Below are 24,889 nucleotides of genomic sequence, written 5' to 3'. Positions count from 1 at the left end.
CATTTTGCATATAAAGAAAGAAAAAGGAGACTACACGTAAAGCTAAGGTAGCAGTTTGGTTTGCATAACTTGGGACGAAGGCACACAGAATATTGTAATACAGATGTCTTCCTCACTAGTCAGTTCCTTGAATGCTTATCTCTTTTAAGCTCGCTGTTGCTTTTCCAGGCAGAAAATACAAATTCTGAGGAGAGACAGTATGATAGCGAGGACTGGGCCTGGCGGAGGCCTCTCACTCTCAGAGGCAGCACTTTGTGTCCATGCGGGCACTGAGTCTGGGTTCCCAGTCTAAGTCTGCCACGTGGGCATGTGCGGTGGCGTATTACAAAGCAGCATTTAACACAAAAATCGTAAGAAAAAAATTAAAGGCAGCAAGTGACGACACATCCATAGAACAATGCCAGTTTACTTCAGCTGGAGGTCAGGCCAAGTCTGACTGCAGCCCCGCAGCGTTGGCGAACCACAGCTGAAGGCCCCAGGGCTGCTGCTCCTCCTCCACGTGGCTGAGGCAGCAACTACATCCCCGGACATTAAACATTCAGATTGGCTTAAAAGTCAGGAGTTGGGTTTTGGATTTGCATTTTTGGGATTTGGGAGTTTTTTTGAGTGATATGATTAAAATTATGTCTACTTGCCTTTTGGCTCCTGAACTCCTACTTTCACGATCTTAATCTTTTTTTTCTGAAGCCTTTTACTAAAAATTAGGTGAACTGTTAAATAAATCACCAGCTCCCAGCACAAGGAGCTAGTGACACAAAGAGTAACAGGTGGCCATCCCTTTTTGGGTTACTGATTCATTCACAAGCCAATCCCAATTTTCTCTACATCTTCTTATTCAATAACTTTACACACAGGTGTTTTTGCAGGAGGGGTGTTTTGTCCTGCTGTTTCATATTCAGATCTTGTGGTTTGTCCTCTTTAGACATACTGGGTGGTTCAGGATTTTACTCTACACCTCTGTTAAGGACACACATTCTCTCATTTGTTTTTCAACAGGGCCTTAGAGACTTTCCACAGTTGAACTTCAGGTGAGAACTGAGCAGGCTTTTATGGAAACGTTGCCCAAAATAACTACATCTTGAAAAAAGAAACATTTAGCTGCTATCAGTTTGCTATTAATCTAGTTCAGATTCTAGTACAGAATCTAAATGTTATATACAAAATAAAACATTGCACATAAAAAATATCTACAGTAACACCAAAGTTGCATGTAGCTGAAAGGAAGCCTCTGATCTTTCCTGTAACCAGAAGACATCCTTGATTCACTTCACATCATCAGTGCTATAAACCTCATTCTCCCCCAAATGTCCAGGATGACTCATAATCAAAACCCAATCATTTTCAGTGTTATACTTAAGGGCCCACTAAAATATGTAATTTTGAAATAGATCAATTTGACTTCATATTATTCCTTTTCAAGCCTCTGTTCCATAGCAGTTTCATGTAACTATTATCAAACAGCTTTGCTAACAGATAGTTCTCTCAACACAAGTTCTCACAAGAATACTAGAAGAAAATAAATAAGATTTTTTTAAAAAACTTTGAAAATATTAACTTCTGCAAACATTTAATTTACATTATAGAGTTCTGTCTGAGAATATTTCAAACCAGCACTGCCATTGCACAGATTCAGGAGGGTCTCTTGGAAAATCAGAAGTCGTCCAATTAATCAAAAAATGAGTGGGGCAGAGACACATACCCAACTTACTCTTATAAGAGAGTTTTTCTGGACAGGATTTCCTCACTGACATCTGTTTTGGTGTCATCTGATCTCACTCCTTGCATAATAAAAAACATTTAACAACTGAAAATATTATCATACGGTCTGCACTGTTGGGATTTTAGGATTATATACAGAACAGCATGGTTTTGTTGTCATCTTTTGTTTTCTCACAAAGGAGTTATGGTTATGAAACACTTTTTCCATTTCATGTTTTGAAAAAGTAGTTTATAAAAAGAAACAATTAAAAAATCAGTCATGTATGCAGAGCTCAAGATCTCAGAAGCATGGAATCATTATGCACAGTTCTGGTTTTTATACAGTAACTAGTTGTTTAAGAAACAAGAATAGAAGCAAAGCAAAACAAAAAAAAATAAAAATTATCTCTGCTGGATACTTTCTGCCATTGAAATCCACCCAGAATCATTTCTCAGTTCTTGCACAGTTTAGAATTTAGTTCTCACTCCTCCTTGTCTCCCTCACCCCCTTCCCTTTTTCATTCATCAGCCACAGTCTAAATGTTACTGTTAGGTACCTTTGAGGACAGAATTTATTGTCTTGTTTGGCTGTATAGCATCAGGAATAGCAATCACTTGACAGCAAAAATAGCCAAAAACCCCCATATTTTTATGGGCAACATGTATTGCAGAACAGCTCTAGACAGACCCTATAATGTGTCAGTAGTGTGAAGGTACAGCAGAATTTTAAAATATGTACTAGTTTAAAAACAAAAATAGATTGCCCAGCCAAGCAAGCATGTTTCATGGAATATTGCTCCTACATTTAGAAGAGTAATTGAGAACGTGGAAGTGCAGAGGCAGTATCAGGACAAGTAAACGTACAAGATCAGAAGGACAAAGCAGTCTGGATGGTTGTGCTGTCTGTGTGATCTTAGTGAAGTGCTATCGACTGGGCAGAGGCTTTTGGGATTTCTCAGGTGAGAGGGGACCTTCATTGTCAAAATAACTTCAGGGACGTTTTAAGTGACACAGTTTCTGTGGACTCAAGATAGGATTGCTTTTGCTGTCACCATCTTCAATACACTGGAATACGCACTTGCTGTCGATACCACCTCACAGCTCTCATCTTTTTAGAGAGAAAATGCACTGCAGTGCCAGAAGACACAGGATGCACACACACCAGCATACCCTGAGACAGCTGCACGCTAATTAATATCTGCCTCAAATGATAAAGTTCTGAAAGAAACAGCCATACTAGTTAAATACCTTAATAGTCTCAGGAAGGTTAAAGTGTTGTCTTTTCTCCTTTAATCGTCTCAATACACTATCCATGGTTTCTTCTACTGAGGGTGCTGGTTCCATGCTTGTGGCCTCCTGTGTCCCAGCCTCTTTAGAGGTCCCAGTGCTTTCACAATGATCATTTCTTTGGGGTGCTCTAGAGGTACAGTTTTGCTCTTCCGACATTCTGAGTTTCAGCTCTGAAAGGCAAATTATTTGATAACTAAAAAGATTAGAAATATTTACAAAGAAGTTTCCTCTGACGCTACAAGAGAAAAAAATCATCCCTATGTCTTGCATACAATTATTATCATACCACAGTTGTGTAGGAAAGTAACCCTGCTTCACTTCAACATGTAACATCTTTTACCTGGTTAAAGCGAAATCCAAGGGGATGAGATGTGTCCAAGCCAGTGGAACTTATAGTACATAGGTACTTCTCTTTTTCCTCCAAGGCCATCTTTGACACAAAAGGTGAGGACTGAAGAGGCACTGGGTTAAAGAGTGGGGTCTGGGTAGTGCAGAATTTCAGTGGGAGTGATCTTAGGAAAGGGGCTTAAAATGACAAACAGCACTTGAGAATATTTGTGGGAGGTTGCGGGGGAGGGGGGAGGATATGGAAGCAGAGCTCCCTCTCTCCCCCTTCTCTCACGAAACCCATGCACTCTCAATTGATTTGATGTCTGGTCAAGTAAGAACATGCCCAAGCCTGCTGTGAGGATTGCTCTCTAAGGATGTACTCCTTCACAGATACCTTCCTGGATGAGAGGCAGTGTCTCTTCAGCCACATGCCCCACTCTCACCCCAGCCGTGCTCACCTGCCCTCCTGTGCTGCTGTGCAGGTGGGGAGGAGAGCGAAGGCCCTCCCCTGAGAAGGGCCGGGGAGGCTAAGCTGTGCTCCAGAGCCTGCCATGCCAGGTGCCAGGCTGCTGGAGCCACGTACACCAGGTCTGCATAACCAACCCTGCTCTTCTCTAGTGCAATTTAAAGCGTAACCCTCCCTTCCAGAGGCTGCATTGCCATCCCAACCAGGCTCCTCACAAGGAGGATCAGCCACTTCCCTCAGCAGAAGACATATGGGTTAGAGTGTGTCCTAGCTTCCCACTCAGCAGCCTGCCTGGATGCACTAAAGTATGTAAGTATATTAGCTTGACACTAAGCCAAAGACCCTGGAGCTCTAGGAACCAGCACAGAGCAACAAGGAAATTGAATTAAGGTCTGAACGAGCTCCCATAAAACCAGGCTATGTTCCTAGCATACCCCTGTCTGGTGAAGGACCCTGGGCAAGGTAAGAGATTGATGGCTCCAAATGTGTTAAATTTATTGAAATCCATGCAGAAACAGTAACATTTTTTTTAGCTGTGACAGTCTGAGGATACAGGCCAGGTTTGTAGGGAAAAATAGTAATTTTTAGTAAACTCATAGAGCTAGGAAGGATGGACGAGCCTTACAAACTTGAAGGACCTACAAGCGTTTGAGTGTTTTTCCATTTCTATCGCACCTGTCTCATGAGCCTCATGAATCTTGCTTCACTTAAAAGCAGTGTCATTATTCAGGATAATAAAATCAAGAGTGTTCACAGAATCAAGGCATTTTGGATGTGAAGGTGAGGCTGATCTATGAAAGCTAGATGCCCTGGCTAGCTGAAGAAATGGCTGAATCCAATGGTTGAGAGAGATAATTTTCAGAAAATTAACTATGTAGTTTGGCCATTTCCTCTCATTTGCCCTTCCTGGATTTGTAACACAAAGTTCAAGGGAAAAAAAAAAAAAAATCTAGTAATCATGCAGCATAGTATTTAAGGAAGAACTTTCCAGAAGAAATTCACTGAAAGATGAGTTTCTAGTTCTTTATTTACCACAATCACACCCTCTATATCTACATTCTTAACTATATCCAAAACAGAGATGAAAGATAATACTACAATTTAATTAGTATTGAGAATACATTTATAAAGGGGGAAAAGAAGATTTAGATAAATTATAAATAGCCTTTAAAAAAAAAAATCAATCAGTCTTGGCTACATTCTCCCTGAGGGCAAACATGTGATATATCCACAGATGTTAATGGAGTGGTATGCATACAGTCAAGGGCAAAACTTGACCCTCAAGACCAAATCTAGTATCAAGGAAAGATCAAAAAAATAAAAGCATTAGAGTTGTGTAACCTCAGTCCTAAAGAAACATTTTGCACCTATATCTGTACTATTACAAAGACACTTTTAACTCTGCAATTCTGTATTTCAGACACTCATAAAAATATTCAGAATGACATTGCCTTTTGCATGAAGGTTTTTAGTGATGAGGGAGAGACAATTTCTTTTTCCCCTTCCCCTTTTTGGTCTTGTTATGAGGATTGAACTGGCTTACCTTAATCCCTGCTTTCAGGAATCAAGGTAAGTCATATCACCTAATACCTTTATTGTCATTGGGAGATTTACTACCATGCACTGTGAAAAATAAGCAGAGCACTGAGGTTATAAAACTAACTCTAAAATATTCCAGGTACACTCGTACTTCCAAAAGCTTCAGCAATAACTTGAAATGACATGCTATTATGTACCTTTGAGCTGCTTACGACCTTTGGCCAAATCATTCATCCATTTCAGAACTTCAGGATTGGAAGTCTTGTCACCATGTGAAGGCTGAATGTAAAGAAAAAAGGAAGAATAAACCAGAAGGAATTGATGGTTATACAATCAAACATATAAAAACCTATCCACGCACGGTGTGCTAAAAATGTCCGTAGTTCCAACTGCACTATATCATAGTGTCATGCAGAGCATTTGGCTTGATCATGGTACTAATTTATCATAACTTACCTCTCCCCATTGTGGCACAGTGCTACATGGATCTGAGTATTTTGGCTCGGATCCTAAAAAAACATTTAAGTCCCTGACTAATTGGATAAGTAATCTCAGTGACTTCAAAAGGACTGATCAAATACCTAATGCTAGTCAAGTTCCTAAGTGATTTCCAGGATGGTAACCGAAGTACTCTGCCCCTTGCAGAGATAAGCCCTTACTGCTCTCAGACAGGGACTTTCTTGGGAAAAAGCACTTTAAAAATTTCAACTGAACTGCTTAATTAATCAACTGAAAAAAACCCTGTGAACAGAGTGATTTCAAAAGCAACAAACAACAAAAGCTTTGTATATCGGTTCTTTCTTTGCATTTAGAAATTGCCTCCAATTTAAAATCAAGTTACACTGGATCTTCAAAACTCAGATATTTAAAATGGCAAAACAGTTCTGCAAAACTAAACCTCTGAAATAATTTCTTTTCTCATCCCAGTGTGATGACTGTTTAGGTATGAAATTTTACTCCTAAAATCATATAATGACCATAGGGCACTACAATTCACAAATGTATGTATGTTTGCAGCCATTGATGAGATTAAAAGGGAATACACAATTTACTTAATTTTCATTTTAATGTAATCATAAAACATCACAAATTTCCCTGTTTCGTATTGTACACATCCTTAGCATCACAGATGTTTTGACATGTTTGTACTGCACAATTCACACGACACAAACTAGCTTGATGGGAGCAATGATCTTGCATACACTGCACAGAGCACACCATTGACCTCAATCAACGCCCCACCAGCAATACATCCCAATCGCCATTCCTCTAATTTCTGCCATCAGCTTCTACTGAGCCCCATGCTTTGGAGGTTTACAGGAGTCTGCCTCAATGAAGGAATCTGCACAGCAGAGCAACATTTTCCAAGCAAATGACTTCTACCAAGTAAATAAGTAGCTTTTCATCTTTTGAATCATTCTGGTTCACAGGCGTGTCAGCTATGTTTCACTGATTCACACTTCTCACACACAAATATGGATATTTTGCACAAATATGGATATTTCACGCTTCTCACACACAGGTATGGATATTTTGCAACAAAGGTAATCCAAAGAAAATGTAAATTAGAGTCTCAGAACTACTGCATACACTGAAAGATGATAAAAAGATATTCCCTCACTGATGATTTTTCTATATCATTTTACCAAAAATACCCTTTCTCCTATTGTTTTGCATAAGTTTAAACACACTGGGATTCTTGCCTGCGTCTTGTAGCATTTCCCTTTATCTTTTCAATTATTATCTTACCAGGTATTTTTTTTCTTGCTCAAACTTTTCTTCATACTTCCTAATTTTTCTCTTAAGACTCTGAAGATGCTTGGTAAGTTGTGCTACTGTTTGTGGTTCTTTGCACTCTTCACAGTTACATCTAGAAGAACTTCTTGGCCTGCAAAAGCCGAAAGGATAGTAGCTGGATCAAAGAACTGGCTATAATGGACCGTGCCTTGTTTCAGGCACACTTAATACTTTCCTAGCACTTCAGAATTTGCAGCTAGGTTCTTTCACAGGATATAGACGGTTTAGTTTTACAAAAGAAGCATAAAATAATTGCTTTTGCTTGAAGCTACCCCTAGGGTTTGCTAATGGCTTCACCATCTGTCTTTCACTCTCTCTCTTTTTTTTTTAATTGAGGGATTTCTGAATATTTTCCAAAAGTTTAATCTAGTAGGTCACAACCTGATTCAGTATTTACATTTAACACCCCCATCTTACTTCACAAATCTTCCAACTGTAATGGGAGACTGTAATGACATGATTTATAAAAGTAAGCTCAGGGAGCTTTTTTTTATTACTGGGAATAAACATTATCATTTTGAAGGCAGTTTAGTTTCTGATCTTTTGCAATTGCAGATCAATAGATCTGATTATTATTCATATGCAGCTGACAGCTTTGTATATAATCTTTTAAGAAAGTTTTGGTTTCTGTCTAAAACTCACAGCTTGGTTTCTAGAGATAACATATATGGACTGTTCATATGTTCTGTGACACTCATATCTAGTGAATGACTCAAACTATAGTTGTATTACAGCTGAAATTTTTAGTATTATACCTTGATAGCCCTCTCTATCTTATGTTTATTCATCAGCCTAATTACTAACATTTAAAACTGTCCTTGCTAACTATAATTAACAAAGACTTCAAATAATATTGTACTGTGTTATGACTGAAAAAATGCTAGATACTATTTCTGGTATTGCAAATTAACCATGTCAAAATACGTTACAATATGAAAACTTCTTGTTTATGACATAACAGTAACTGAAAAAAACATAAAAAGTCAAAGATTGTGGATTGTACAAAAATTATTTAAAATATATAAGAATTAAAATATATTTTCTTACATCATGAAGGGTTGAGCACTTGGTGGAGAAGGGGCAGACTCTGTGTCTAAATTAAATCTCTGGCTTTGGCTAAAGATAGAGCAGCGTGGTGACAAAAGAGGATTGTCTCCGTCCGTAATGTGATACAGCAGTCGACTGGTCCCTAGGGAGTGATGTTCTTGTGGGCTGCTGTCCGTGTCATTCTGCCAGTCTCTGTGGGCTGGCACAGGCTCTAGAAAGACAGAATAAACCAATATGGCCTGAGGGTCACTGACAAGATATTTAGCTACCTAGATAAATACAGGTCTATACTTAGAGAAATATTCAAGGCATACGTATGCAAAGTAAACAGCAAATAGTTCAGCAAAGTATCACATGCAGGATGAACATACTACTGAGGATGAGACAATAGAAAGGACAGTTACTGGCTTAACATAGAGCATTTCTGAGTTCCACAGGAGAAGGTGGATGCATGTGTTTGTAAACTATGAACTATAATATAAAGACGAAGAGTTTCCCAGAATAGTAACATTAATTATATTTTCATAGATCTATTTGCTTTTGAAAGCCACATTCCTGAAGAAGATGATGGATGTACAAAACAAGTTTAATTTTGTGATTTAGGATTTAGTCCTTTGGTCAAGAGAAAGGCAGATCAAAACTATAATATGTCCTGATGCTAAGAACCTCCAGTGTTGCTTGCAGTATCCTGCAGAATTTTGTTAAGGTTTGAAGTAACATACCCATGGGTCTAAAGAACACAAGATATGAAAATAACAACAACCAAAAACATTCAAGGTAGTTATTCAAGGTGGTGTGCAGTGACGGCTACCTGGAGGAGTCATGCTCATCATACTGGGTTAATATTGTCTTGGACTATAAATGGAAACCTCACCTCAGGTGCCTCAAAAGGTAAAATTTGTTTTATAGAGATGGTCAAGCTAGAAGTCAGAATGATTTATACTGGACTGAAAAAGTAGGAATTGGTGAACCTCATCACACTGACTCTGTTTATGGGTAACACGGAAAATAACAGGCACATTACTGAGCCTACTTCTAGGGAATACCAAGAGTTCATCATCCCTTTGCTGTACCCAGATACATTAGCAGGAAGAACCATTGAGTCTTCTTCCTCACCCTCAGTGTGTAAAGTGGGTGAGGGTGATCTAGCCTAGTCAGTATTTCTGCTATGAGATGATTGTGCTTTAAAGCGGATTATACTTTTAGGGAGAAACTCCATGCTCTTGTAAAAGCTCTTCCCCCCAAAATGGTTAATATATGTTAAAGCAAAGAATGTGCTCTTCTGTCTCAGGTTCCCCTACATCAGTTTCCATAGTATATAATATTTCACACCAGATACCTTATTTATTTCTTCTAAACCCATGTATATATACAGCCTTTGAATTCATATCTGTTATTTTGTATTTCCAGGCAGCGTGCATTTTATTTCTAATCAGTATTACACTTGCAATATAACATGCATTCTAATACATTTCACAGAATCTTTTTATTCAATGGAAGCCTAAAACTGCACAGAAGAAGAACTATACATGGATTTACTCACAAAAGAGCAGGCAGGTTTAGAAAAGTTCTTTCACCTTCACTTTCTTTCCATTTTCTCCTTTGTACACGGGACACAACATTCCCGTGGTAAGCAGGTATTTCTTTCAGGATTTTAATGGAACCTTTACAGTACATTTTATTTGACCTCTGCCCAACAGATACTGAAGCTACAAATCCCTTTTACTGCACTGGGACAGTGGGGACAAACCAGCTCTGAATGGCGCCCTTCAAAGAAAGCAACTATTGATTTCAAAAAAAATATTTATAATGGCCTAAAATATCATTTTATCAAGCACTATTCACCTGTTTATGCTTTACAGACAATAAAAAAACCCAATTGTATATTGTACAACTACAGTTTAGTCTGTCATGGAAAAAGATACACATGACTTTTGTATCTCTAAGTTCATCTACTCTAACAGCACCACCAATTATAATTACGTTAAGCATTTTCACAATGAGACAATGTCGTTGATTATTAATTCTAACCTAGCACCTTCCTGTAAGTACTTCATACTCTGTAGGTCAAATTCAACACTTCAAGATACCAGAGCAACACTCAAAACTTTTAAATTGTGTATAAGATTCAAATCCTCCCATAGAGAGATTCAGAAAGGCATCTGGGAGAAGCAAGGGTAGAACACTGCACCAGTAATAATAACAGCTGGAATAAATGTTGTTCTGCCAACAGAAGTGTTGTCTCTTTCTGGCAAGTAATCTTTCCTTATTCTGTAAGACTTTTAAAAAATTAAGCTTTGGTTGGGTTTTGTTTTGTTGTTGGTGGTGGTTTTTTTTATTTCTGAAAAAGAATATTGTCAATGAGAAAAAACTGGCTTCCTTCTTTTTATTTCATCTTCTTTGAACTTCAAGAAACATATCACCACTGTGAAGCAGGTTGACTAAGAATAGTTTCACTATTTCTCATGCTCTGTTATTAAAAGGAAGAAATTCTTTCATAGTCATATTAAGTAGCACTCTCCTCACTGTGAAAGGAAAATGATGTTATAAAAAAATCAGCCCGTCTGTGCATGATAGGTACAGGAAAGAAGTTTCCAACATTTGAACTCTGATTTTCTGTGGACCTAGAAGTACTCCTCTTTCAGGAGGCAGCCCATACTGCTGATAAACTATCCGGTCACAGACATTTGCTCCTTTTCACATTTACAACCAGGCAATTTTACTAGGCCCAACCCAGTCTCAGAAATGAAAGAAAAGTACACATTCAAGACTAAACACTCCAGGTAAGACAGGTAGTGGCTGGAGCATCTCCAGTGTAAAATGAAACACACAGAGCTGCAGAGAATTCAGGGAGAGTGTTTTATTCAGCTAGCAAATGAAAGGGAGACAACCTGCATGCCAGGTGAATTTGGGAATATTTCCCAAACGCTAGGCCTATTCCATTTCCTTGGCACCAGGGCTTCCTGACAGCGTTGTTCCACTAAAGCTTGCAAACTGGTGCAACTTTGGTATGACCCCATGAAAGGTTTTAGTCCCAACCCCACTACAGACGCATTAAATTGCTACCTACTGTCCAGAAGTGGTCAGCAAGTCATTCAAACTAATTCATTTATGAGGCCAAATTACTGTAATAGCGGAACATCTCAGGCTGATGATAAGTTATAACCACCGCCATTTTTAATTAAAACTTAGGGCCATCATCCTGATTCCAGTTCTGCATAGATCCTAAACAAGACACTAAGCATTATCCTGAGAGTAGCCCATGAACTGACCAAACATCTACCTGTGTTCTTGTGTCTGATCTAGTTTAACCACTATTTTTGCCAAAACTGGGAACTAAAGCCACGTCTAGCCGGTAAGTTGCCCCTTGGCCTGCATCTACTCCTTCTCATCTACTCAGTCCAGCTTAGCACTGACAAGAGCTCACCACAGGACTTAAAGCCAAGATCTAATATAATATGTGGTATGCTTCATAACATGGACTTCAATGATATGACAAGAAGTCATATGGTACAAGTCTGTATTTCTGTATATGATATTCTTTAAGTAAAACAATAATACACTGAAATCTGTTGTATATAAAAAGAATATGCAGCTGTAATGTGTTCATCCCTCAACATGTTACATCTGTGAATGCCAGTATCAGGATCTTTAATTTAAAAAACATTTAGAACATCTTGTAGTTAAGTTCAGCTGCTCACTGCTCAAGTCATGTATTTGATATATACTCATATCCAAAAGCTGTGGAAATTACTCACACTCTGCTTTTCTTTGGTTCCCTTAAAAAAACTCGCTTAATACCCATTGCAATTTTTTATCATCTCACTTTGCCAGCTCTAATTCAAGTTTTTACATATTCAGAAGTAAACTGAAAATTGCTGATTTTGCTCGGTGATAAGAGTTACAGCTCACCCCTTAAAATTTGAATCCTGAAATACCCTGCCATTTTACTACACTGTTTTAGCTTTGTTCACCATACATATAATGTATTTTTTTTCTAATTTTTGTTGACTGGGATGTGAAACAAAAGAAATTAAATAGACTTCATAATCATGTTTATTTTAAAGATAATACAATTGTACATGGGTAATATTAAATTTTTTTATTGCCTGATTCAGTGAGCAAAGGCTAATAACTAGAGACATACTGTATGGCACATTCTCTATAAACTCTGTTCCTAGCCTGGTACAAATCTCTAGACTTCCATCCAAGTTTGAGCTGAAATAGCCAACAGTCCCATGTGACAACTCAGTGTATCAGAAGATTTCAGCAGTAATTTAAGAGACAGAATTAGGACTAGCTCTATCTATGCAAATTGTCAAGTTATTAAAAAAAACACAAACCAGATGTTAGCACGAATGAGCATACATTAAAATCCATTAAATAGGTAAGCTTTAACTAAAGCACAAGTTTGAATGGCTGGAGTGACAGAGCATACTCTGAACTGTGTGAGGGAAATGCTACAGCATCGTATTTGCCTGTGTAGCTGGAGACAGGCAAATAGGACCTAGAGAGGGTATTGGAATTAGGGGTCACTAGCAGTATGAATTAAAAGAAAATTCACTCAAAATGGCAAAAATAAGCAAAGGAAACAATTATGAACCATCCTAACAATGACTTATGAAACTACCAGATCAAAATAATTCAGTAAGCTATTGGAAAAGGAGGAGAAACCCACCCTGCCTTAAAGGAAAAGAGTCAGTGCAGATTTTGCATGGGCTGCAAAATGTCTCTGCCTGTGAGGCACAGATTCCAGATCTGTCGTTGCCTCAGATCCACACCAAGGGTCTAGCACCAGTGCAAGTTCTATACCTGTATCCAAAAGCTATTAAGATATTTGTCTAGCTGGGCCAAAGCATCCTTTTTTTTTTTTTTTTTAAACCTAAAATCTAGGATATTTAGTATTTTTTACATTCCTTCATCTTTCTAATAATTTGGATTCTACATACCATTTTCCCTAATTGTGCAATGCAAACCTCATACTTTAGAATTTCTTAAGTAGAATACTATCATTTCTGATTTTTTTTTTCCTAGGTAAATAGCTTACTGTTATTTCTTCCTGAAAATTCTGAGCAAACAGCTTCTGAAATAAGTTCCTGTGAACCCAGCCCTAATCCTGACACAAAGCATCAATTGCAAAGGGATTACTGACCAATCTGCCTTAATTTGGACCATACATGGTAAACGATTTAAGTATTTGTGTATTCATGTCACTTGTCTGAGAGATGTATTAGTCATATTGCCTTTGACCTATTTTTCACCAACAGTGATTCCTCTTCTACTGAGCATCACGACTCTGCCAGCCCTGTGACTACAAGCTATGAATTGACAAAAATAGTGCTGAGCCTTAGGGCTATTTATTTGCTAGGACTGGTTTCCATATTGAGAAAAGAGGGAGAAAGAACACACCACAGTTTGCCCAGGTGGATAATAATACAGGTTCATGAATGATTAAAATCCACATGCTGTAAAACTCACCTTCACTATCTCTCTGCTGATGCATTAAATTAAAATCAATAATAGCAGAAATGAAGTGATATTGCTCTGACAAAAAGAATGACAAAAATAGAATTACATGATATGGCAGGTGATCTCACACAATACAGACAGAGGAAGTACAGAGCATGAATTTACTTGAACAAAAAAAACAGATTAAAACTGAAAATAAACAGGGTTCTTAAAACCTGTCTGGAAAGCAAAACTCCTTCTCAGAAAAACAGAAGGTTATAGCCATTAATTTCCATTCTTTTAACAGGCATCACCCCTTTTTACATTACTCAGCATTTGCCTCAGGAAATGGTGCTTTGCATTAGCTCTGCACTGTTTCCTAGAAGACTGCAAATCTGATATTAAACTGCAAGTCACAAGGCTTTTTTATAATTGCAAATGAGAACACATCATGACATGATCGCTTACCTCCACAACTGGCCCCATCAGCTTGCACGCTGGCTTGGACTGATGAAGGGGCTGGATCCTTGGGTGCCGACAGCTGAGGAGTTTCTTCCTGGGTTGGCAGAAACGCAGAGCACAGATCGGTTTCAAGGGCTTGTAGCTTCAACAAAGAATTCTGCAGACAAAAGCAGAACATTGGGCTAGATAGAGAGCAACAGAATACAGCGATAGCTCTTCAACTCACTGAGCCCATTAGCAGCGCCTGCAAAGGGGTGTTCCACTAGCAGCTCTGAGAGGATGTGCAAGAGAACAAATGTGCCCTATTCCACGAGTTTCCTGATTTCTGGTTATTTAAGTCCCAATTTACATGGATTATTCATGACACGTGGGAAAGATGACTTCGTCAGCAAAAGACGATTTATTCTAGGAAGCCAAACTGAGATGGTGTCCCTTTTCTTGGTGTTGAAGCAATACATTAAGCAAGTATTTCATTCATTGGGCTGACATCACGATCTGATGACATTATGTCCCTCCCCATTTACCATTCATAAAAAAACAAATCTCCCTCTCCAGCCAGTGAGTGCAGTACTCAGCAGTGAACAAAGAGTTACTGAGAACACGCTCTCTCATGACATTCTTGGAAGAGAGATTTTTTAATTGACTTTTTTAGAGATACTTCTTTATGTAGACATAGCTTTTATATAGGATGCTGCTGCTTCTACAGGGCAAGCAGATCATTTCCTATGCGCTGCAAAGGTAAAATTAACAGATCATTGTCACTTGCTGCAGACAAATCAATGAGGACAAGGCTCGTTATCTATAGCATCACTTCCAGCTACTGTGTCATGCTTGGTCCATTTCTTATTTTAATCTTTAGTGCTGCATGCAATATTCAGCTGTACAATCTGACACAAGCATCTTGCTGTGATGTAAATGCTGTGAAAGCCCTAATCACCATCTGACTGGGCAAAATGAGTCACTACCGATACCCCACGCATTCAGCTCCCCTCTCTCAAGGGAGATACAGCTTGCAACATAAAACAAAATCACACAAGGCTGTCTTAATAATCACACAGCTGGCACACGCCAAATATACATAAAATGTTGTCACTCAAATGGTACATATTTGTGAATAGCATTTTCTGAGAAAAAATCTGAATTGCAACAGAAAAAAAATTCAAGTTTATACCCTGAAAAGCTCCTTTCCCCACTCTGTCAAAAACCTGAAACCAACTTATTGATTCATTTAATGAAATAATGAATTTATTTACTGAAATAATTTCCTTTGTGTAACAATATGTCACCTATATAGTGAGTAGTTTAATATCTTTGCATTATTTTTACTGTAATACAGCCCTTTTATACACCCAAGGATGCCAGTGTTTTTAGGTTAAAAAAAAATAAAGAAAACTAATTTGGCTGAGAACAGCAGGGAAGACTTTCAGCCTTGATCCTTTCATTCCTTTTATAGAATTCAGGCAGTGAAAAGGGAGCAGAAAGTAGTTCTTTCTAGGAGATACCTCAAAATAGGGAAGTTTCAAAAAAGCACAAGATCACCATAACTAGATCTTGCCGCCCTCTATGTGCTGCCAGGAGTGCTTCAAAATCTGTATCCCGTTCCACAAAACAGGTTAGGTTACAATCAAACACTTGGACTTTGACCTCAGCTTAGGTCAAAAAGGAAACACAGGAACACCTTCCTTCTCCTGGTCCCAGAGTGAACAGGAGCTCTGGCCATTCCTATCAGAAGCAGCTTAATATTAACGACATGTGAGCAAATAAATGGCTCGTTATATGTTTATTTTAGAATTAAGTTCCTCTCATCTGTTGTCAAGATACATTTTGACATCTCATCTTACAGTACCGAGAAAGAAGTGACTGCAAGATCAAGCAGTGATTCATAACTAAATGCCTAAATGAGATACTATTCTTTAAAAATATGGCATGATAGAGAGGCAGAAGATAATTTTACTATTCCCAGGTACAGGTTGCATTAACAGCCTACCATCCTCTGGCCCAGCTGCCATTTGAAAGGATAATTTACTCATCTTGACCAGCAGTGCTTCACCTTCACACCTGTTTCTCCAGGACTATTGAATGACTGGCATCTTTTCCTTGTCACTTACTGACACCGTTTGGTCCAATATTTTACATATATTACTTCAAACTGATCTGACTCCTCTGACCTGTCTGCTACAAAGAATATACCAGGTGTGCAAATGTCCCCAGCGTGGGCTTTGTCAGTGAACACCAATATAATGAATTCACTCAGCTTCTCTGCTTACAGCCATATCACCTTAGTGCCCATTTTACGTGACAGCCAGCCAGCAGCCCCAGCAGTACCTTACTTGGCTTTCTGCTTTTGATGTATTTAGTAGAATTCTTACCATCAATTTGAGCATCTTTTATGAGGTACTTTCAAAGTCTTCTTTAATTCTCTACAGGGCTTTCTTCAGTATACAAACAGAATGATGGAAACTATCTCACCTTCAACAGTTTCCAAGAGGCAGTGAATTTTCCTCGTCAAGGGAAGGGTGCCGACTTGAACCATACCCATGGCACTGTTTTGGGAAGGGTTTTCATGACGTGACAGGCCTCATTTTCCACTGCCTCTCATCCCAGCTAGACCCAAATGAAGTGGCTATGGAATTATCACAACAGACGGGCAGTGTTTTACAGTCATTAATGTCATCTAGCAAAAGATGACCATACCAGTTACAAACTGGTGAGGACTCTGATCCCAGCCCAGACCTTATCATGAGAACTGCTGATGGCAAGTAAGGAGAACATAGGTGTAAATACCAGAAGAACATACCAATAAGGAGAACATAGGCAAATAACTGACAAAAATACCTAACCTTCACAAATTGTTACTTCAAGCATTTGACAAAAAAAAATCCCATACCAAGAAAATACATTCACTTTGTATCACTATGATACATTAATATTTATGGCAAGTTCACTATAAAAAAGAATTCCACAGACTGCATTGTTAAACATTGTATTTTGGCAATGTTTATGCTGTAATTCACCAGCTGGTTTATATTCAGTTGCTCTAAGTGATATTTTTCACCCATCTGTGGAAGGTGGGTGGATGGCAAATTTCCAGTCACTGCCAAATACTAAAAAAATTCATATAATAATAATAATAGATATACCTTATATATTTTCATGAATGTGCCCCTGACAGGGACTTGATGTAGGGAGAAAAAGAGAAAGTAGTTTTGATCATTTTGATGTTACCAGGGAGACGATCAATCTGGAGTATGCCATCAACCTCATCTTACTCCTAAAACACAGCTGAGTACTATGGCACTGCCACGGTGCACTTACTATCCGTGAAAAGACACCACATATTTATGGGAACACATGTAAGGAGACAGCTTTAAGCAAAGGCCCAGCACAAAGCTGCCCAGGGTCACCAACTCATGGGCAACGGGACCATCCTAGTAAATGGTAGGGATGACCCTGCTGCCTGTCCTCTCCTGCCACTCTCAGAGGGCTGCTTGAAGTACTGGCAACACCAGAGCAGCAGGGCTGGATCCTGTCAGCCTTGGACCTCTGTGGCAGGAGCAGTGCAGGCCCCTGTTTCTGCAACTGCAGCCCAAGCAGAGCAGGAAGGTGCTCTGGGAGGGGACACGGCCATATATCAGCAACTGACAGCAGGTCCTCTATCCTTGGGCTCACTGGTGGCAGGCCAACATGCTACCAACTGCCAGCAAAAGGAAAGCAAAAAGAGAGGAAAATAAAGGAGCCCTGTCTTCCTCTTCTCAAACCTCCCAAGTTCATTTGAAATCTTACTAACCCCTTCCAACTTCCCCATAATCCTCCAATACTTTCCAGTACCTGTACAGCCCTGATGTGACTGCAGGCATCCTGCCACACTGGTGGGGATCTGCACTCTTCTGCGCTGCACACACTCAGCAATACATCTCATCTGGAGATGAACCAGCCTGTGGACATGCTATACTTAAAACTCTCTCACAGTCCAGACCTGCCCCTGGGGCCCAACTGGGCAATTTAAAAGAAGTTGCAAAACATGTTAGAAGCAAATACAAACAGCTAAAATACATAGAGAGGGAAATGTTAGGTCATGACAGGTACCATCATAAATTTTAGTAAGCTCTTACATGGAAAACCAGTATCACTGAAGTAATTTAAGCTATGGCATATTATATCAGCTAATTATCTCAGTTCAAATACTTCAGATTCGATGCTTATTCCAGCTTTACTCTGGTGCCTAACATTAGGGTTTCTGATGCAGTAATTCCTGATCCATGCTAATGCAAATGAAAGGACATATTAATATTTAAAATGGATCCTTAAATTTCTTTGAAAAAATAACCATATTGTTGCCTCTTAAGAATAGTATTTTGAAAGTTTGAAAAAGAAGGAATTGTCTTGGACAAAGGTTTCTTATCTCTTCTTATATCCTCTTAAAGTAACTGACAATTCAAAGAACTTGAGCTATGCCAATTCCACTAGAAGAAAGAACATCCTGCATTATTCCAGATCAAAGATAATGGAAAAATAAAGACATTTACAGAAAGTCCGAGGAAAATGGAAAGAGAGACAGTGTGATACAGGTCTCCTATTTGATATTTTTGCTAATGCTTTAAGAAAACACAGTCATTAAAGTATCATACTCTTGCCTGCTGGAGAAAACACAGTACAAAAGGATTGCCATTTTCAGAGGAAGCTCAGCCCGTAGTAAAGAAACCATCTTTACAAAGAAGTAAGCCTGTAGACTGTACCCCACTGACCATCTCTCTTTCCATCCAGTGATTATTGAAATCAAGAGTTGAGGCCTTAGGACAAAGAATTATTGAGATGATAGGTAAACTCTTACATCTAGAGATAAATACCATACACCTACACCTACACTCACACTGCTAAATCCCTCTGGAGAACAGGATACTGAATGAATAAATTCTCCCAATTTATCACCAAAATGTTGTGGCAATGAGTGGGAGTCCCCTGAAATAGCTTACAAACTTTCTCTCGGTAGGTGCCATCAGTAACTCCCTCTCCAGCCAGAGGTGTCCACATGGGGCCTACAGGATCAGCGCCACGTGACGTCTTGGTCAGCACGTCCAGGGGGCCACAGCTTGATGGGAGGCAACGTGCCAAATGGAGCCTCACAGCCCTGCACTCTCCTTCACTGCGCCAAAAGCTACAGCACTGCCAAACCTGCTAATCAATCGGTGCTCGCTGCATATCCACAGAGAGAGCAGATAGCTGGCAACGGCTAAAAGAGAGCCACTGCTGTTAGAAATTATTTATTTCCCTGATAAAGCATTATTATTATCAGCATCCTTTGCTGGAGATCCTTGTGGACATCCTAAGGTCTAGTAAATTTAAGAACTGAGGGAAGATGGAAAGTGAATAGGCCTGCCCCACCCATGGACCCTGCCTGGTCTCAGCCTGGAGGCTGACGGGGAGAAGGGAGGAGAAGTAAAGCCTATACTAGGTGCTTTCTGCATAAACTGAAACCACCCTGCCCCACACACGGTGTTTCTGATGCTGCACCTTGCTTCTGGGCCTGCTCCTGCCTCTCCAAGACAGGAAGGCAGCTATTCTAGTATATCCAGTTTATTGATGGATTTACTGGATTTATGAAATCAGATGGGGCAGAGAAGGAGAATAATCCAAGCTTTCAACATTTAGTGGCCTTTGAAGTGATTCATATAGAGAAGAAACTGAGCAAATATCAACCTGTTCAATTTCTTCACTCTAAGGAAATTAATGCTTTTATATGTCACATTAGAACAGTGATGTATAAAAGCATCTCCCTTGCTTTTTAATCTGAGACTTCAGGTTAAAATAAGATAGGCATATTTTATGTGACCATAAATAAATCTGCAGTATCTGTTATGCCAATATTTGTGTCTTGAGGCGTATGACATTTTCAATTCAAAACTTCCTTTATGGGGAACAAACAAGCAACAATAAGATAGAACAAGATATGCCCTGGGTCTGTATAACGCCATGGGTGAGCAGTGAAGAGAGACGCCACTTTCTCTAATACCAGAAGGGAATATATTTTCTTATGACACATGTCTGTTTGGGTTTGCAGTAGACCTGAGATACAATCTAAGATTTTGCAGAAGAAAGCACCAGAATGTAACCCTTACTCATTCCCCATAAATTATTAGCAATTTATTTTAATTTCTGATCTGATTATCTGTTTTAATATCATACACTGGTTTTATTTATAATATTTTACCTTAACGTTTAAGGAATCCTTTACAAGAATTTTAAATGGAAGCTTTTAAGTGGAAGCTTTGGTGATTATTTGCAATGGGGCTTCTCAAAAGAAACAATTACTTAATGATTTCTCCCAGGGCCTTAACTGGCTAGACAGAAGCTGAGTATACTCCCTTATACCAGTCATGGAATGTGCCTTACTTGTTAGTATTGAGATTTTCAATAGTGAGCTGCACAACAATGACACAAATGCACAGGAAATAATTCATTGTAATGAGAAGATTAAGTCTGAATTCCTTTAAAAGGACACATTGTGGTTTTCCCTAATGAAAGTCAGGCATCTATTAATAGACATACATGTTCTCTAGCTCACGATGGAAACAAAGCTGTCTTTTCCATGGTTTGACAGAAATGGGCTTCCCTTCCCCCCTTTTTTCCCCTTCTTTTTTTCCACTGCTTCTGCTGTTCTGTTGTCTTAGTCTACACTTAAAAATATTGTCTGCTCCTTATTTAAGTCCAGTACTGTTCATTGCCCTTGCAGTGTCTAAGCATACTCTATGCTAGTATGTGGATACCCTTGTTTGTGGGACATGCTTTATAAGGTTTCCCACTTTGAATAATGGCAAAGCTTGCTTTTGGCCTCCAGTATATTGCTGATTGTGAGAATCTAGCCCAGGCTCATCCGTTGCTTGATCACACAAACCGCTTCTTTGTGCTCTACTCTCACACCATCCTTCTGGCATAAGCCCTGTGAAAACAGCTTTTGTTTCAAGTGTCACAGGTGGTGTTTGGCTTTCCTTGCTTCCTCTCTTCACTCCAACTCTCCCCTCTTCCCAGCTTACAACAAGAGTACCTTCTAGACTACATTGTACTGTTCATAGTTTATTTATGCAGGATGTAGCAACCTTGAGAAGTCCTTATTTTTAAACAAAACGTATTTGATAGCTGAACACTTTGAGCTGTAATATGAGGAAAAAATCAAATGTTCTTGAAAGATGGCATTTCACTCAGTCAATATTGAATGTTTAATTCTTTTCTGAGCACAAACAGAAAGTAGCGTAAAGTTGGCTTTAAATATTTTAAAAATCTCTTGCTTTTGGCTTTTAAACTATTATAGCAGTCACGTATCATATTTTTAAGCTTTTCTCCAAAAACATGACTAAAATGATTCATTAAAAAGCTAACCTAAGATTCTCAAGTGATTACATTATTCCAAGACCTTAGAACTAACAAAAACCAAACATCTAATTAAAAATTTGTAACATATTTCAACTTTTGGTTAAGCTTACCTCATTTAAGCTGTTAAATTGCTCAGTTGCTTCTTTTGGTGAAATGCATGTGTTTTCATCTATTCTACAAAACAAAACAAGAATTTTCACTCAATAGATTGCTTATCTGTGCTGCAAATATTTCAAACTTTTCGTCACGTCTGTACATAAATTACAAGTTATGGGATAAAGTTGTTTTATTAAAAAAATAACATTTCTATGAAAGCTACATCTGTATTTTATACTTCATTCAAAACAACAGTGATTTTACTAGAATCCTAAATAATATATTTAAACTGTGAATGAGGTTCTGGAAACTATGATACTAAAATCCAGGCTCACTGTGCACACAGAAAAAGTTCTACAGAAGCATGATCAGCTCTCAGTATCTTGGTGAGCTAATAGGGTTAAAGCCAAGAAAAAGCTCAAACATATGTTTAAATCTAAGCATGATTTGTCCCACATGCTTTAAGTCAGGAACAAGAGTTTTCCTGTATCAGAGCCATAAAGAATAAATCTTTCCATATTTAAATTTGATGGTATTTCAGGCTCCCAATCTTCAACTTTCTGCTTAAATTCTGTTTTGCAATTTTGACATGGGTGTATCACACGTTGACTTGCAACTCAGCTGAAGCAAGAAAACTATTGCTGTCTCAGAGAATGAGATTTCTCATTGCTGAAAAAGATGGCAACGTTTGCTGGCCCCTGTGAGACTCACTCACAGACATGATCAAAAGTAACGCAAAACCCAGATTCCTTTGGACAAAATAATTCATATTTTTCAACCCATTGTGCTCAGTCCCAGCAAAACCAAGTAGTTTTAAAAGTCTCTAGAGACCTCAAAAACAGTACAGACAGATGCGCAGGCCTTTGTTGTAGTTCTTCAGAGATTTATGAGACATTTAAAGACTGAAATGATGGATATGCCACTTTCCTTATGAAAATAGACACATTAAATATCTACACAAGGGTGAACAACCACTTGCCTCCAAACAGGATCCAAGGTGTGCAATTCACATAGGAACAAAAATGAGTCCTTTTGGTGGTGGTACATCTAGCACCAGAACGGGAGGTCTCACAGGCCAGCCAGCCTGCACCTCCCTCAAGATACACATATACGTGATCAGAAGCGAGTGATTTCTGGAGATACTTGAGCAGAAAGGTGCCTTGGCTGACTGCTGTACAAGCACCTCTCTACATCTCTATGTAGCTCTCCACATACATCTTATTTTTGCCATCTCACCTGAAAATTAATAGCAAATGTCTCCATAATGTGAAGAGAGCAGAAGGAAAATGGAATTACAGAAGCGAAAAGGTTAATGCCTCACAACCTATCTCTAGCTTTTAGGCAGCAGAGAGGACAGTATGAGGCAGCAGAAGAGAGTTAAAGAAAACTGAGAAAAAGCATGGGGAGAGACAAAGGACTAATGTAATAAGAAAGAGTGAAATATTTATAGTTTGGTTTAGTAACACATAACAGAGGATCTGCAAGGCTACCAACAGCTGAAGAATTTATTCACTAATGAAGAAAAAAACATTTAGAGTGATTTAGTGCATCAAACTAGAGCGAAACATAAAGGAAAGGAAGAAAAGAACAAGCATCAGATTTGTACACTTCTAGTGTTCATTTGGATTACTCCTTTCAGGGTGTGTAATGCACAGAAAATGTGAACTCTCCTTAAAAAAATAAAACAAAAAACTAAACACTAGCAGCGGTTCTTACAGGTGCTATACAAAGTTCTACATAATTCACATCTGTATCACTCATTAACGAAGCTGGTGAAGGGTCTGGAGCACATGTCATACGAGGAGCAGCTGAGGGAACTGGGGTTGTTTAGTCTGGAGAAGAGGAGGCTGAGGGGAGACCTCATCGCCCTCTACAACTACCTGAAAGGAGGTTGCAGAGAGCTGGGGATGAGTCTCTTGAATCAAGTAATAAGCGATAGGACAAGAGGGAATGGCCTCAAGTTGCGCCAGGGAAGGTTTAGACTGGATATTAGGAAGCATTTCTTTACAGAACGGGTTGTTAGGCATTGGAATGGGCTGCCCAGGGAGGTGGTGGAGTCCCCATCCCTGGAGGTGTTTAAGAGTCGCTGACATAGCGCTGAGGGATCTGGTGTAGTTGGGAACTGTTAATGTTGGGTTGATGGTTGGACTGGATGATCTTCAAGGTCTTTTCCAACCTAGACAATTCTGTGATTTTGTGATTCTATGAGTCTTGCACTCTGGAGAGTAAAAAGTTTACAGCATCCCTGAAGGATCTCTCTCATTCAGACTGATGTTCTTGTCTGCTGTTTCAGGGATGCAGAAGTCCAGCATTTTACTGTTTCTTTCTTCACTAAAAATACTAGATGTTCTTAGTTTTGCATTCTTTGGTTTCTGAAGATACTGAAATCATTAAGGTGAGTAACCATTTTTGTGTGAAGACCATTTACATTAACAGTCATATAGGTATGCTGAGCTGATCTGACTTTAGAGAGTTTTGGCGTGTGCTTTTTTGTTTTCACCAAGATTAACTGCTCTTCTAGGCAAATGCAGGTTATCTGACTGTCATCAGGCAACAAAGGGCTTACTATTTAATACCTACGCGTTGCATCCTACTCATTAAAAGTCAATCAGAAAATATCCATTAACTTCAAAAGCAGCAGGAACAAACCCTAATTTTCCATCTGTTCTGAGTACATTAAAATTATTTTAAGCCTTAGCTGAAATTCTGAATAATTGCAGGCAATCCTTATTTTGTATAATTTACATCATGTAAAATAATGAAAATGGAATTCACTCTGTGGCTACTACTCAAATATATGTTATATCATTCTTTATAAAATATGAAAGGCCCTCCCTATAGACTCTGGCTTTGGCAGAATTATCCTGTTCTGCATGGCACAGATGACAAAGATGCAACCCAGTAACACATACATTTGGAGTTTGTGGACATAAAAAAAATAATCTAAATACTAATTATCATAACAGAGCTCCTACTAGACTTCAAGGGGAAGATCAATTTGCATGAGCAGTGTGCTGTTTAAAAAGCAGACCAGAACATGTGAATTATTGAATTATGCATGATATTACTTCCAAACTTGCATAAAATTCAAATAAAACCACATCATTTAAAAACTAGGAAAAATGTTTGAAGATAACCTAAGCAAATTTACTTCTTATGTCCCAGACAGAACCCAGAAAGGAGCATTACATTCTGTAATTTGCAAGCCTCAATCCAATCCAACCCTGGATTACACTAACCCCATCCTCAGGAGATTTATGTGTTTATGCACCACAATGCCACACACGCTTGGTGTCTTGGGCCAATTAGTGTTTTAGTGATGTCAGGATAAATCCTGGCAAGCAAACC

At 38.8% G+C, this 24,889-nt stretch overlaps 1 protein-coding gene across 10 annotated transcripts in view; it reads right to left on the bottom strand.

The window, feature by feature from the left end:
- FAM13C (family with sequence similarity 13 member C) overlaps positions 1–24,889 on the bottom strand; it is a 57,409-nt gene that overhangs the window by 11,919 nt on the left and 20,601 nt on the right. For 8 of the 10 annotated variants that reach the window (XM_074830401.1, XM_074830402.1, XM_074830396.1 and 5 more), the window contains 7 exons: positions 21,556–21,619; positions 14,084–14,234; positions 13,646–13,711; positions 8,168–8,378; positions 7,073–7,211; positions 5,521–5,602; positions 2,947–3,158 (listed from right to left, as the gene is read on the bottom strand). In XM_074830401.1, the coding sequence (XP_074686502.1) occupies positions 2,947–3,158; positions 5,521–5,602; positions 7,073–7,211; positions 8,168–8,378; positions 13,646–13,711; positions 14,084–14,234; positions 21,556–21,619 (925 nt within the window). The remainder of the gene's footprint in view (positions 1–2,946; positions 3,159–5,520; positions 5,603–7,072; positions 7,212–8,167; positions 8,379–13,645; positions 13,712–14,083; positions 14,235–21,555; positions 21,620–24,889) is intronic. The other 2 variants (XM_074830398.1, XM_074830403.1) reach the window with 1 other exon arrangement.

Source organism: Strix aluco, chromosome 7, assembly GCF_031877795.1.
Source record: "Strix aluco isolate bStrAlu1 chromosome 7, bStrAlu1.hap1, whole genome shotgun sequence".
NCBI lineage: Eukaryota > Metazoa > Chordata > Aves > Strigiformes > Strigidae > Strix > Strix aluco.
The sequence above is the reverse complement of the archived record's forward strand: the minus strand, read 5'-3'. Positions and strand labels throughout refer to the sequence as shown.